Source organism: Euphorbia lathyris, chromosome 1 (assembly GCF_963576675.1).
Source record: "Euphorbia lathyris chromosome 1, ddEupLath1.1, whole genome shotgun sequence".
NCBI classification, from domain to species: Eukaryota; Viridiplantae; Streptophyta; class Magnoliopsida; order Malpighiales; family Euphorbiaceae; genus Euphorbia; species Euphorbia lathyris.
The window spans coordinates 95252904-95267020 of record NC_088910.1 but is presented as its reverse complement, the minus strand read 5'-3'; the positions used below and the strand labels follow the sequence as shown (position 1 = coordinate 95267020).

General features: G+C 33.9%; 1 protein-coding gene across 1 annotated transcript; it reads right to left on the bottom strand.

Moving 5' to 3' along the window:
* Nucleotides 1-270: 270 nt before the first annotated feature.
* Nucleotides 271-11881, bottom strand: LOC136207529 (DNA-directed RNA polymerase 2, chloroplastic/mitochondrial). The gene is made up of 19 exons (XM_065998749.1): nucleotides 10794-11881; nucleotides 10078-10293; nucleotides 9843-9973; nucleotides 9666-9732; nucleotides 9431-9489; nucleotides 5968-6085; nucleotides 5401-5514; nucleotides 5117-5248; nucleotides 4610-5026; nucleotides 4136-4186; nucleotides 3883-3953; nucleotides 3162-3246; nucleotides 2846-2998; nucleotides 2673-2747; nucleotides 2471-2560; nucleotides 2314-2361; nucleotides 1586-1700; nucleotides 1395-1498; nucleotides 271-990 (listed from the first exon to the last, which is right to left on the bottom strand). The coding sequence occupies exons 1-19, from the start codon at nucleotides 11676-11678 to the stop codon at nucleotides 880-882; spliced, it is 3042 nt and encodes a 1013-aa protein (XP_065854821.1). The 5' UTR covers nucleotides 11679-11881; the 3' UTR covers nucleotides 271-879.
* Nucleotides 11882-14117: the final 2236 nt, after the last annotated feature.

The following is a 14117-nucleotide window of genomic DNA, read 5'->3' as shown; positions in this document are numbered from 1 at the left end:
TTGCCTACGACTATGCCAAATGGACTTTGGAGCAGCTTTCACAAATGAAGAAAAAGATATTGAAGAAGATTATATAAAAAAGATTGGTTTTTCCATTTTAATTCTTTTTTTTTTTCCATTAGGGATATGTTAATATACAATTAGAGGATATAGTTTGATCACATGCTTGAAAACTTTGAGAAATATAGAAGTATGAAGATCAAAGGTGTTAAAATTAAATTACAGGGACTGAACTTATGAAATTATATAAGGCCCATGACCATACCACAATTAGCCCGAAAGCAAAATTTAAATTCCATTAAATAAATACTGTGATTAACCAAATTTAAATTTCATTACTGTACAGTGAGCAAGCCATCATCTATTCAAATTTCAAAACTAGCATAAGAACTAAAATCTTAATTTACATTTACCAGAATATACAAGATGAAACACGAAATGCTATCTGTTTTAGTTGTAATCCTTGTGCTGCTGCACTTGCCACCTGAACATGCCTGTAAAATCTCAGCATCTCAGCATATGACCATATCTCGTTCCCTTCGCCACGAACACCTCAACACATGCTGCACAACATTAGCACCTCTTCAATATTTCTGATTCAGCTCAACACAGCAGATGCTTACATCCGGGATTGAGAGATCTACCATTCCAACTTCTATGCCATTTCATTACAGGCTCTACACTATTCACCAACACAAGTGGAGAAGATTTTAGAAGACCGAGATTCACAATCTTTGAGATTCACTCACATATTATTTTATATACATATATAGAGCTTCCATGAGGTTCTCATCAGATTGTAGACTTCCCTAATCATTCATGCCTACTTGTGGAAATAGGCTTCTACTTACAAAACTGGGCCACACTGGTATAATAGTATCAGTTGAAGAAATATGGTGAATGTAACACATCATGTAGATCAAAGTCTCCTCGTTCAGGTAGTGGCGGAAAAGGCAATGAGGGGAACGATTTCTCAAAGGTCTCGAGTAACTGTTACAAAACAAAAAATCATATCATATTCCTTAATGAGGTAAAGTGAATCAGGAATGAAATCAAGATCTTAACTTCACACTGAAATAAAAAAAAAAAATTCTATTCTATCTCAATCCCAAACTACAGCTGAATTAAGGATTCTGATGGTTCCAACATAATAAATTTCAACCAGTGTTGTTCATTTAACAGAGTTACCACGATAATTACAATTTCTTTTCTCTTCATCTTCCAACAGAATTCCTCAAGCAAAGCTCATTATCAAACATGCAGTGCTAATCGAACAGTTTAAAGCAAGTTACTATAACATCAAATAATACTTCAATTGAGCTTTATCTTGTGCCACTACCACTTGTCACCTCCTAATCTTCCTACAGGAAAAATTCAGTTAGGCTGGCACTTACATTTTCCAATATTGGTGCTTCATAAAGCTCAACGAACTTTTCGCGGAGTATCCTGTTCATTTCATCCACGTCGCATGCGTGCGTCCAATATGAATCATGAACTCCTGTATTTGAGACATCATCGAACAATTATGAGAAAGAAAAATTAGGAATAAGTAACCAAATGAAAGCAAAATCCATGAGTAGAGGACCTGCAAAGTTCAATCCTGCCTTTTTGCAAGCATTTGCAGTCATCATCATATGAGAACCATCAAGCGAGTGAACAAAATTTGGTGGAAAAGCTGTTCTCTGTCTCCTAACAATAACCTACAAACATAGGGCATCAAATTTGAAATTCCATCGACAATATAGAGAGGAAGGATGGAACAGGATAATTTAGGGAATGAAGGCAATTATTTCTTGATTTCATAATAATATATACTATCGGAACCACTATTCAACGTTGTATTTTGACGAAGTGGGAAAGAAAAGACTACCATCTATCACAAACTGAATGCATTTGTCTTCAGGAATAAACACTCAAAACATGCCTCTGATTACTTATCCAGTTAAAGCCCGGTGCAAGTAGAGCGAGAAATGTGGATGTGACCAAAGAGAAGTAAGATCCTCCAAGTTTACTGGATCCTGAACTCTGCACTTCGCCTCCCTCTTTCCTCACCAACATGATATAGAAAATAAAGGAAAAAACCATCTAGCTATAATATAGATGCAGTCACTCCGGCACCTAGAATTTTCTCTAGAATTTAGCAACAAAGTAAATGACTAGTCCTGATTGGCAAGCACACTGTTCCTTTAACAACCTCTTTATTTAGAATTCTCAGATGTGTGCTATGGATAGTTGATAACGATAGGGCAAGCTAGCAAATGATAATAACATAAAATGAAACTCTCCTAGAAAAGGAAATTACAGGTTCCTAACCTTGTCTGTTTCTCGTTGTAGCGTCAAAATCTGAAGTGATGTTTTGATCTGAAATGTTACAACACCACCCATATAAATTGAAAGAGCCTTCATAATTAACTTCAACATCTTAACAATTTAAATACTCTTGATAGCATATAAATTCCAGAGAACTCACAAAGTGCCTTTCTTGTTGTCGGTAAGGTTGCACAACAGGTAGTCCCAGTGGAGTTGTCCACCTCACTGGCTCATTTTCAGATGCAATAATCTAGTCATGGTTAAGTTGTCTAGTCAGTAGTCATAAAAAAGATGATAGAATCATTGAAGAAAATGACTATGTAAAAAAGAGGAAGACAGATATACAAATGAGAGAGATATGCCTTTGCACATTCACCAAGCCAATTCATGATACTTCGTGCAGCTTCAAACATTTCTCCTAAGGCAGTCAAAGTTACCTGCTCAAGCAATAAAACTTAGTACTGTCAATGTTGCAATTTGGATAATATTGTGAAGTGCGAACTAATAATCACTACTGATATTCCTTTTTTTTTACCTTTGCAGCATAGCAAGAAGCACTAAAAAGCTCCGACTCTTCTGCAACAAGACCACGCTCTTTCAACCTCTTATAAATTTGATCTCTAGCGCCAATGTAAGTGACACCATATACAGATGTCATCACAGTCTGCTTCACCAATTTCCTATCTACCTGTAAGAAATCCAACCACCAGAGTCAGCTATTAGATTTAGGCACAAGAAAATAGCAAACAAGCAAATTTATGATATAAACTGTGAAATGTAATTGCTTTGGGCAACAAACAAAGGCTAACACCCGAAAATTACAATAAATTAACAATAGCTTTTAAGGGAACCTGATTAATTAATGTCCTTGCACGCGATGCATCAGGAAATACTTCAGGATCATTCTGTGCATCCCTCCGCATGATATCAAGTACCCTACATTAAAATATTGCACTCCGATCACTATATTGTCTTGCAGACACTTCAATCACTGTCATGATCAAATATTACTAACACTGTTATTAATCTAAATTATAACAGAATCTTACGATTCCCGATTTGATTAGATTCAGCTCTATTTCGAGCCGGATCTTCATCACCGTTCATCAAAAACTTAAACAACACTAACTACTAAACTCACTCTCCTCTAGTCCGATTGTTATTTGTCAAGTTATCAACTCAAACTAACTTCATTCCATCATTATCAAGTTGACAACAAGGCAAAAAAACAGAGTCAGAAATTCAAACTCTTCATCTCTACTAAGTTACTAGACAGAATCCAATTTGTGAATTAGTTTTATTAGGATTGCATTTGCATTGGATTTGAATTTGAAGTACTTGGTTGATATGATTTCCTTTTTGACATTAAAATTGCATTTCTAGACTAATATTTGATAATATTTTGAGTTCAACATGGTAAATATTCTATTTTTATAATATTATGAATTTAAACCAAATCTTACGATTCGATTCGATTCACGAGTCATGATTCACAAAATGAGTATTTCGATTGGCAAGTCGAATCTCGATTTGACAACTATGATTACTAACAAGAATGAGATACTAAATTACCTAGCAGCTATTCCTGAGTAGACATCTGCAGGTTTCTCTCCAGCAACCAGATTAACCGCCACTGCTCCTAGCTGCCAGAAAGTTCTCATGATATTATATCAACCATGCTAGTGATCCATACAATCTCCAACTAAGAAAAGGTCTCAAATAACCTTTAACATGTCAGCTCAAATTTTAAATAACTGACCAAAGCATTTAGAATATAAAGTACTGATCAGGTTTTATACATGGGAAAAAATCACTAGGACAATACCTTGTCTCTTCCTAGTGCGGCATAGTGTTGTAGACCATTGCAGGAACCATCCTACAGAAAATTAACACCTTTTTGACTGAAAAATCATCGCAACACCAGCATAAATAAAAAAAGGGAGGCTTGTAGGAAAAAAAGGGAAAGGAGTGAGATAGTAATACAGCAGTGTCTATGCTGATCAGCCAAAATAGGCATTGATATCATAATCATATGAAATTGGGCCTATGAAAAGTGAAAGCCCAATGTCCATTTTAACAGGAAAAAAACATAATGAGCTTAGTATTTTGGTAAAATCCAGTAGACTGGAGACCAATGAGAACTTAACTCCTGTTCACTCTTGTTCTTAGTCCACCTCTGTGCAACACACTTGCTAACATGCTGATAAAAACTTTTCCCTAGTCCAATAGGACTCTTTATCATCTACATAATGAATTCCACAAGGAGTCGACATGATTTGAAAAAAGATTTGAAAACTACCTGATGGATGGGAATATGTGAAACATATGTTTCCGGGGAGGAACTTCTAAGACATCCAGCAATATCAATGCAAACTGCCAAACACTGAAATGGATCTTCTGCACCTAACCACCAACGCTTCCCTTCGAGAGGTCTATCGGCGGAATCAAATATATCATTCAAGTGATTCTCAGTAAAAGCTATTCGACCTTCATAGGACAGCTTGTCCACTCCACCAGCAAAGAGATTTGCAAGGTGAATCTTCAGCCAGCGTATGCCTGAGTTTCCAAGAGGGCGCCCCTCATCAAACTCCAAAATACCCCTACAAAGATCTGATCCAAGATGGTTCAAGTGTGGATGCATGGGATACGCACGCCCTCGAAAGTCGACATTGTGTGGATAATAGAAACCTTCTTCATCCTTCATTTTCCGTGCTACCTGAACCCAATAAAAAGGTTGGCATACACATATACACCTCTATATGAAAATTGAAATGGTATAGTCGCACTTAAAGAAGAACGATCTTACAGCCAGTTTTAGTTCTGTGTCACAACGCCTGGAATGTCTCTCCCTGTTTTCTTTTCTAACATATCTGACTTTCCACTTCCATTTCGTCAAGAGTGTTTCATCCTCAGTATCTAGCTTCTCTGGCAAAGGAACCTGCAGTAAGGAAGTTCAATAATAACTTTTTTAATGAATATCAACCTCTAAAACACACATTTCAGAGCATAGAGGCGAATAAATTCAAGTCCACATAATCAAGAGTTAGGAAATATGTAATAGAAAAAGAAAGAAGTAATATCGTAACTCACATCACTTCGGTCCACCAAATCTGCAAGACGGCCTCCACTGTTCCATATTCTGTCAACAATATCTAGTATCCTCTTATTTATCCTCCATTTTGTACTTCCAAGCGTATCCAAAGCCTACGAATTAAAAATATGAATGACTGCGCTCTTGCTAAAACTAATGTAAATATACTCACTCCATTCTTTTTTATATGCCGTTTAAGGTTGTTCACCAATACCAATGCAATGTTAATTACACTATTAAAATGACTAATTTACCCTCAATACCTCTCTCCTGAATTTCTAATTTCTATGCAAAAATTCTCTCTTCTTAAATTTTATGGCTTAATTGGGATTATTTGCATTAATACTAAACTTCTCTTTCTTGTCATAAATAAGGCAAAATGCAGAAAATATTTCTAAAATTGCATTGGTAATACAAAATGACATATAAAAAAGAACAAAATAAAAAAGTTAAAACGTCATGTAATAAAAAAACGGAGGGAGTACTTATCAAATGTTAGTGCCGCTGAAATTCAGGTTAACAAACAATATCAAATAGTCATGCAGAAAAATAAAATATTTAAGAACCTCAAAAATTGGTCGTAGTTGTCCTTGAGGAGTCCTCTGAACTGCATCACGTTGAAGTCTAGAGCCATGTGTACGCATAACAAAGGATGGCAGGAAAAAATGTGCTCCTTTGTCATAACTGCAGAGTGTATGGAAAACATGGTTGACAATAGAGTTACAGGAAAGAATCCGGCATCTATCTTTTGCAGATTTTTTAAGTGCAAAATAATTCCAATAAACTGATCATGAAAAATGAGTTCTGTAAAAAGTATTGCATTTAAATGCTCAGACCTTGTAGGAGCTAGAATTCCAACTGAAACATTTTACTTTTACTTGAAATCAAACATTTCTAGAATTTGATAGACGCAAAAAGCTTCCCAAGCCCAGCCAAGATGTGGCACAGGAGAAATATCCTAGATCCACTAAGTTGTGCTTCCAAAATAAAGTAGATGTAAATTAGTTACCCTGGCCAAACATTTTCAGTTTGTGTAATTTGCAAGATGTTATATTAAGAACTAAAAACACAACCATTCGTAAGAAAATTAGTACAAGTTAGCCTTTTGACCAGTTCATGCAGTAGGCTCAGTATGGTGAATAAAACGGACTTAACTAAAACAGCTGCCCACCCTAATATTTAGAAAAATAAACTAATTTAGCTTTTCAATTTCAAAAACCAGTTGGAGCTGATAAGGACAATCTCTTTCACATTTTTGTTCAAGGCCAAGTATTCCTAGAGATGATAGTAAAGCATAGTAAAATCATCTGCATCTTCCACTTCTCATTACTCCTTGTAGTTAGACTTGGTCTTTTCATCCATGGGTTTACGAAAAACACAAAACCCGTATTAGATTAACTTTATTCAACTAAACCCCAAATAGTTTAATCTCCACTTTCCTTTAAATTCACTCATCTTTCACCTTTTTCCCCCTTACTATTCTATCCTAAAATTTGCATCTTAGTCACACTTGTTTCATAAATGTTCTCCTACATCACCATCTTCTGATGATATCTATCACAGAGCATTACTAATCTAATGCCAATCACCAGCCCAATGAGGAATTTTGGAGTAACGGAGTTACAGACATGCTTCTCCACTCTTGACCTAATGGGTTTGATTCTAGGAGTAACACATGGCTTCTCTCTCTCTCCACATGATGGAATTTGGGAGCGAAATGATCACTATAATGCATCTCTGCAGTATTTATTCAGCGCCTCCTTAAGTCAGGACGTGCTGAACTTACAATTACTTGACCTGTATCAATTATTTCACTCAGCATCAAAATTTAGATCTCCAGCATATTTCTCACAACTCTTCTTTTCTTTAATAAAAAATAAGAACTTCATTATCAGGTAACTTCAATTATCATCAGGAAAATGCTTTCAAAGTTATCTTTGTTTAAATCAAAATAACTATGAAAAAGAACTGATCCAGGATGTACCCAAGAAGACAACCACAGTAGAAATACCTCCGTTTATTTTCAGACTGCGCCATAAATATATTCTTGGGTTAAGGTGCAAAAATACCCCTAACGTTTTCGCCCAGGAGCAATTTTACCCCTAACGTCTAAAATGGTGCAATTTTACCCCTTACGTTGGAAGCCAAGAGCAATTTTACCCCTAACGTTGATAAATTTGGTCAATTTCAGACACTATTATAAAACACAGATATTTTCGTTCCTTATTCTGTACCAATTGCATAACAATTCGTTCTAAAAAAAAAATTCATGTTTTTTATAATTTAATAATAAAATTTGAGATTAATATTTATAAATTCGGTGAATTTTTTGAATTTTTTTTGTCTAATTCGTACAAAAAGATAGTATTTTTTTTCACATCTCAACGTAAGTTTGTGATTTGTTACTGATAAAATCACACACGTGAGAAATATAGATGACAAGATTCATGACCGAGAAGACAGTTTGATGAATTATTTATCAAATTGACCCAATTTATGAACGTTAGGGGTAAAATTGTTCTTGGCTACCAACGTTAAGGGTAAAATTGCACCATTTTAGACGTTAGGGGTAAAATTGCTCCTGGTCCAAAACGTTAAGGGTATTTTTGCACCTTAACCCTATATTCTTCCTTAAATTTAATATGCAAAACTGGAGTTTCAATTTCTATGTGATTTTCGTAGCAGTCTATCACAATCCCTCTCTGGTTAATGAGGTCACAAGTTCATTTATTTTCAAACTGCTCCATAAACATATTCTTCTTAAATTTACATGCCAAACTGAAGTTTTATTTCCATGTGATCTTGCATTCTGTCATAAGCCTTCTCTAGGTTATGAAGTCCTCTATTCTTTTCATTCTCAATATAAAATATTCAAAATCTGCTAGAATGCTAACTGAAACTAAGATTTTGCATTTTCAAACCAGATTGTATTCCTACAAATGATACTGTAAAAAAAGCTCCCCTAAGATAATCAACTTGAAGAAAAAAAAAACCCAGCAAATTACATGCATCGTGTCAAAGTGTAACTGAAGCTACATAACACAATGGGAATCTCTGGAAGTTAAGATAGTAAGTTTTGGTGTTTGAATATTTAAACCTGTCAAGGAACCAATTGAACCAAAAGCTTAAGCTGATAGTTAAAGCCCAATGATAGCTTTTATTATAATTGAAACTAAATTCTGCATACTTTACCAAGTGGTCCGGGGTTCGAATCCTGGCAACCCCATTGATATAACCATGTGAAGGAACCAATTGAACCAAAAGCTTAAGCTGATAGTTAAGGCCCATAATAGTTCTATCATAATCTCTGAACAAACCAAAGCCTAATTGGTTTCACATAAGATCTTGTATATGGTTTTTAGGAGGAAAAAGTTATTTTCTACTGTTTGCTGCTGATCTTGAAGATTATTATTCTTTCACCTTTTAAGTACATTTGGAATATTGAATGCTAATATGTCCACCTCAATATTCAACATAAACTCTTAAGCACACTAAAAAATAGCTTCATCATTAATAAGAATAACATGCTTACAAACAGAGAACAACAAATCTCCTAGATGAAATTTTTGAAGGAAAATGGCTGTCTCATGACTTGTATTATATAACCAATAAATATTCTTTGGCTAGAAGTTGTTTATTAAATGAACTATGTGTGAGCTAGCTAGAGTCCAGCTCAATTAGCTTGCAGCCTGCAACTGACAGTACAGCTAAGCTAATCATGCACAATATAGTGACTTGATGTCATGCCAGTGACCAGTAGCAATTACAAGTGAACAAAGAGTGCTAGAGATGCATGGGGTCAGTTTCATATTTGTTTATCTAGAATATTTCTGCTCTGAGAACACGAAATCCTTTCCCTTCGAATTTGGCTTAGTTTCTCTTTGACTGGAAAACATTTTCAGTCAAATGATTTTTTAGCACTCCAAACATGTGATAATGAGAAAAAAAAAAGGTTCAGGGAAATTTTTTCTGAAAAAAGAACCTAAATTAAGATAATCAACAAGACCGTAAACATGAAAAGAGCAATACCCTGTCCACTTGATTGGTGGCACCAACATTGGCATATAAGGAATCACCATGTGCCTAGCCTGCACAGAGAAAGAATGTTTTTATGGCTCCTTGTGATAAGGAGAAAAAGAAATTCAGTATCTTTAGTTGATGTATTAACATATGTATTAAATCCATCTTTCTAGCTTCCAGAAAATAAATCCTGAGCTATAGAATAAGTTCTAAACAGAGTATCGAATACGATAGGGTTACTAACATTCTTCTCAAGGCCTTTCAGAACTAGTGGGTCACATTGAATCACACCATATCTTCTGCTGGACTTCCTGTTCACAGAAAGGCCAATCAGTACTGATTTGAAGTGATCATAAGGTAGTGTGCGCGGAATGGTGTAATATAAAGTAACACTATCAAGTGATAGCTCAGAGCAACTCACTTTTCTTGAGTCAGATTCTTAAATGTGTGTACAAATGCAGGCCGAATATCAGGTGGATCATCACCTAACTGATCAGAAGGAGGCTGTATATAAGCTGTTTGTATCAGCAACTCAATCAAACGGCCTCCAACCTGCATTCCAAGGAGAGCAGATCATACTATGCCATACCACACAAATCGTTTTGCAGAAAGAGAAGAGAGGGGGAGAGGGTGTTGGGATGGTTGATGACACAAACCTTAGCCTTTATTTCCTGATTCCAGGGTCTTGAAGGATCCTGTCCCCTCACTATCTGCCTTGCTGCAGGCAACTTCTGTTTCTTAATCAAATCAGTAACCTTTTTCCTTAATTTCTCTTGCTCCGGTGAGACATCATTAGATTCCTCTTCCTGGTTTTTCTTACCCCTACCAGCTTTTTTTTTCTTTGTTTTCTCCAAGAACTTATGTATTCTAATCTGATCCATCAGAAAACAATAGAAGAAAATCATTAATAGCTCCAAATAACAAAAATGAAGGTACTTCCTAATGTCAACTAAAGAAACAATAATTTTTGGGTTCATGCATGCCAGGATGTCCAAAACAGACAGACACTTAAAGTTATGATAAAGAGACAATACAAAATATAAGATGCACAGTTGCATCCAGCTATAAATTCACCTAGTGGCTCTAATTTACCATGTATTAAAGGCTTCAAAGTTTAGATTCCACAATCAAACTCTATTAATATTTCCATCATATTATAGTAGGAGGTAACTGAAGCATTTCCTCCAAGTTTAATACTTTTAAAAGAGATTGTTAGCAGCAATCTTAAACAATTTGTTTTTCTATACTCGTATTGTTGTGTATATCTAACTTCCTAACCAAAGGAGGTATAAACCTCTGAATCAAAAAATCATACGGGTTTTCCTAACAGACAGAGCAATCTAATCAAGAAAAAAAATTGCATATCACAAACCTCTTGCTCGATTGCTTCACCAATTGCACAAGCGGCAGCCACAACCCTTGCGCATCCATCCCCACCAACCATTACCAGCCCCATCAGCTTATGCATTGTGATAACCGCCATCATATCAGCAGGCAACTGATCAAAATATGGAGAGTAAGCCATCGTTTTCTTCATTTCTTGCTCCTTGGCAATGGCTTCCTTCAAAGGTTCAAACCAACCGAGAAATAAAGACTTAATATAAGGCAAATTTGGGGCCAACTTGTGCTGGCACATGTCCATTAAGAGCTCTTTATACTCTTTTGCTGCTTGTTCCCATGCCTCTGTCTCAATCTTCACTTGCTTTCTCCTCAACACCCGATACTTCCAATACGTCATTCCCCTTTCCTTCGTTTTCTGCTGATTCTCTGCTCTTTTCAAATCGTGCAATAACTCTTGCACTTCTTCAGCTCCAGATACGTCCTCCTCAACATCTGTCGAGGACGAAACAGCCTCAGCTACACTGGCATACGTCTTGGGGCAAACTCCAGAAATGTTAACAATATTCTTCTTCTTCGGGAATCCAAAACTGGATTTTCCCAAGTGGTCCTCATGTGAGGAAAATTCACCAAGTGGAGAAAGACCTAACCTAGGATTTGAGACATTAAGTGGATTCGAACTGAATTTCTCTGGAAAATTAAAATCGTGGGGAGGACCAAGAAAGCTACAAGTGCGGAAGAGAGAATGGGAATTGAGGTACTTAGTTGGGGTTCTAGAAATAGCTTGTTTGACTGCGTTTCTCCACATAATAGTGGAAAGTTTAGGTGAGTTGCGAGTGAAAATGCGAGGTTTAAGATCAAAATGAATAAAATGATCGAATCTGTTGGCTGAGAATATGCAGGGGTTCGTGCAGAACATCCAATGATTATCAAATTTGTCAAAATACAGAAAAATGAGAGAGATCGAAGAATGGAAATGGGATGTTGGAGATTAAATTAGTTTTGATAGAGTGAGAAAGAGTGGCCGCTTTCAAAACCCTCCTTAAACCTTGTATCGGAGCTTCAACCGCAATGGTCATTTCGCTTCTCGACTCGAGGGCGTCTTTTACATGGTTTTGGGCTTCAATTGTAAATTTGGTCAAGTTTTGAGCCCCCGTCAGCTATCCAAAGAAAAACTTGGATAATATCAGAAACATCCCTAATGTATGTAGATAAATATATTTTCAAATTTAATTTTATCCTAACTCTGTTATTTTTCTAGTTTATGAAAATGTGACTAATGGTGATCTCCATTTCATTTCATAGATAAAAAGAACATGTCTTTTAGCTTAAAATAAAATCCATGAATGAAGACTATAGTCTATAAAGCAAGCAAAAACATAATTGTAGCTTTTTTTTTTCCTCCTTTCCTTCCAAATAAACTGCAAAAACCTTTTTCATTTTTAATTAAAAAAGTCCAGATGGGAATATACAACCATGTGAGGAATTATATTACATGTTCGGTGCACCAGATAATCCGTGTGTCAAAGTAATAATTTGATGAAACTTTATATATTTTAAAGTTTATAAATTAGATTCTAAAATTCATTATTTAATATCTCAAGTTTATATTTTAGGATTTAAAATTTTATATAAATAATTAACTAAAAAATATATAACTAATCAATTATAACATTTTAATATTTTATTGGTTGAGATGAAACTTTGCATTAAATTATTGGACGTGTATAACTCATATGTGTTGAAGAAACACTATATTAGAAGGTTGATTATATATATTTTTTAAGCTACTTTTTTATCCAACTCACGATTACTAGGGTTGTAAACAGAATGGGAATAGTTTTTCCATCTTCGTCTCCTACTATTTTGGGGAATTACTATCTCTATCTACATATATGAATCGAAGAAATTTTTTCTTTATCTTTGCTCTATAGGGATTCCTACGAGGATTTAATTTTTTTTACTTTAAATATTAATTAAAAATTTAATTTATATAAAACAAATATCAAATTAAAATAAGATGATTATGATATTCAACATTTTAATTAAGTATAAATAATATGATCAGTATGAGTAAATAAATTTGATTCTTTTTTTTTGTATGATGTGTGTATTTTTATTTTAGTTTTGTTGATTTTTATTGGGTATCTTCCAATTTAAATCACTTTCACGAAAGATTAATTTGGGTAAAACTCATGTTTAATTATGTTAATGTTTGAAATGAGTTTCATATAGAGGGTGTTTGTTTCAAACTTTTCGGATGAGCTTTAACGTTTCACTAGTTTTTGGCCCGTGCGATGCACGGATTCATCTTAATATATAAATATTAATAAAAATACAATCTAATAATTACAATTAATGACATAAATGTGTTATATAAATTAAATATTATTATTTGATTTTCACATTTACTTTAAATAATATTTTTATAGATAAATATAATAATAAAATAAAAACTAATATATTATATATTATATTATATTTTTTATCAGTAAAAAAGGAGGAAGTAACACCTCAGTTCCATCGTTACTGTTTTATATTATATATAGATGTGTAGAGAATTAGAGAGATTTTAGGGATTAATTTAAATTCTGTAGAACTCTTAGATATAGTACGGATAAAATAATCTTTTTATAGATAAATATATATAATAAAATTAAAATTAATATATTAAATTTTTTATCACTAAAAAAGGAGGAAGTGACACCTCAGTTCCATCGTTACTGTTTTATATTATATATAGATTCCAACCTTTTCATAAACAGTTATTTGTAGTTATTTGTTATTAACAAAATTATCATTCTTATTTCCATAAAATATGTTTATTCTTTAACATTATTTATATTTCTACAACATAATTACCGGAAAAAGAAGGTTTTGTTACGTTAAATATAATTTTTATTTTTTATATAGATTATTTTTTATTAATTTGTGTAACATAATTTTTATTTTATAATAGGATAATGTACCTCTAACATTTATAGCTATGAGCAATTTTACCCTTAATATCTAAAATGGTACAATTATATCCCCAATGTTAGCAGTTAAAAGCAATTTTGCCCATAACATTGACAAATTGGGTCAATTTGAGAAATAATTTATCAAACTGTCTTCTTGGTCATGAATATTGTCATCTACACTTCACATGTGCAACATTTTATCATCGTTAGTAATAAATCACAAACATATGATTATACGTGAATTTTTTTAAAGAAAATAAAAAAAGTATATTGTCTTTTGTACGAGTTGGACAAAAAAAATTCAAATATTTCACCTAATTTATAAATATTAATTTTCAATTTATTATTAAATCACAAAAAAAATATGAAATATCTTTTTTAGAACTGCTGATATGTGT

What these genes read in the sequence shown, in the direction of transcription:
- LOC136207529 (XM_065998749.1), bottom strand. Translation starts at nt 11,678, where the DNA reads ATGTTCTGCACGAACCCCTGCATATTCTCAGCCAACAGATTCGATCAT. An exon ending in CCGCACTAGGAAGAGACAAG is followed by an intron (nt 3,954 to 4,135) that starts GTATTGTCCTAG and finishes ACTTTCTGGCAG; the next exon opens with CTAGGAGCAGTGGCGGTTAA. An exon ending in TACAACGAGAAACAGACAAG is followed by an intron (nt 1,701 to 2,313) that starts GTTAGGAACCTG and finishes CTATGTTTGTAG; the next exon opens with GTTATTGTTAGGAGACAGAG.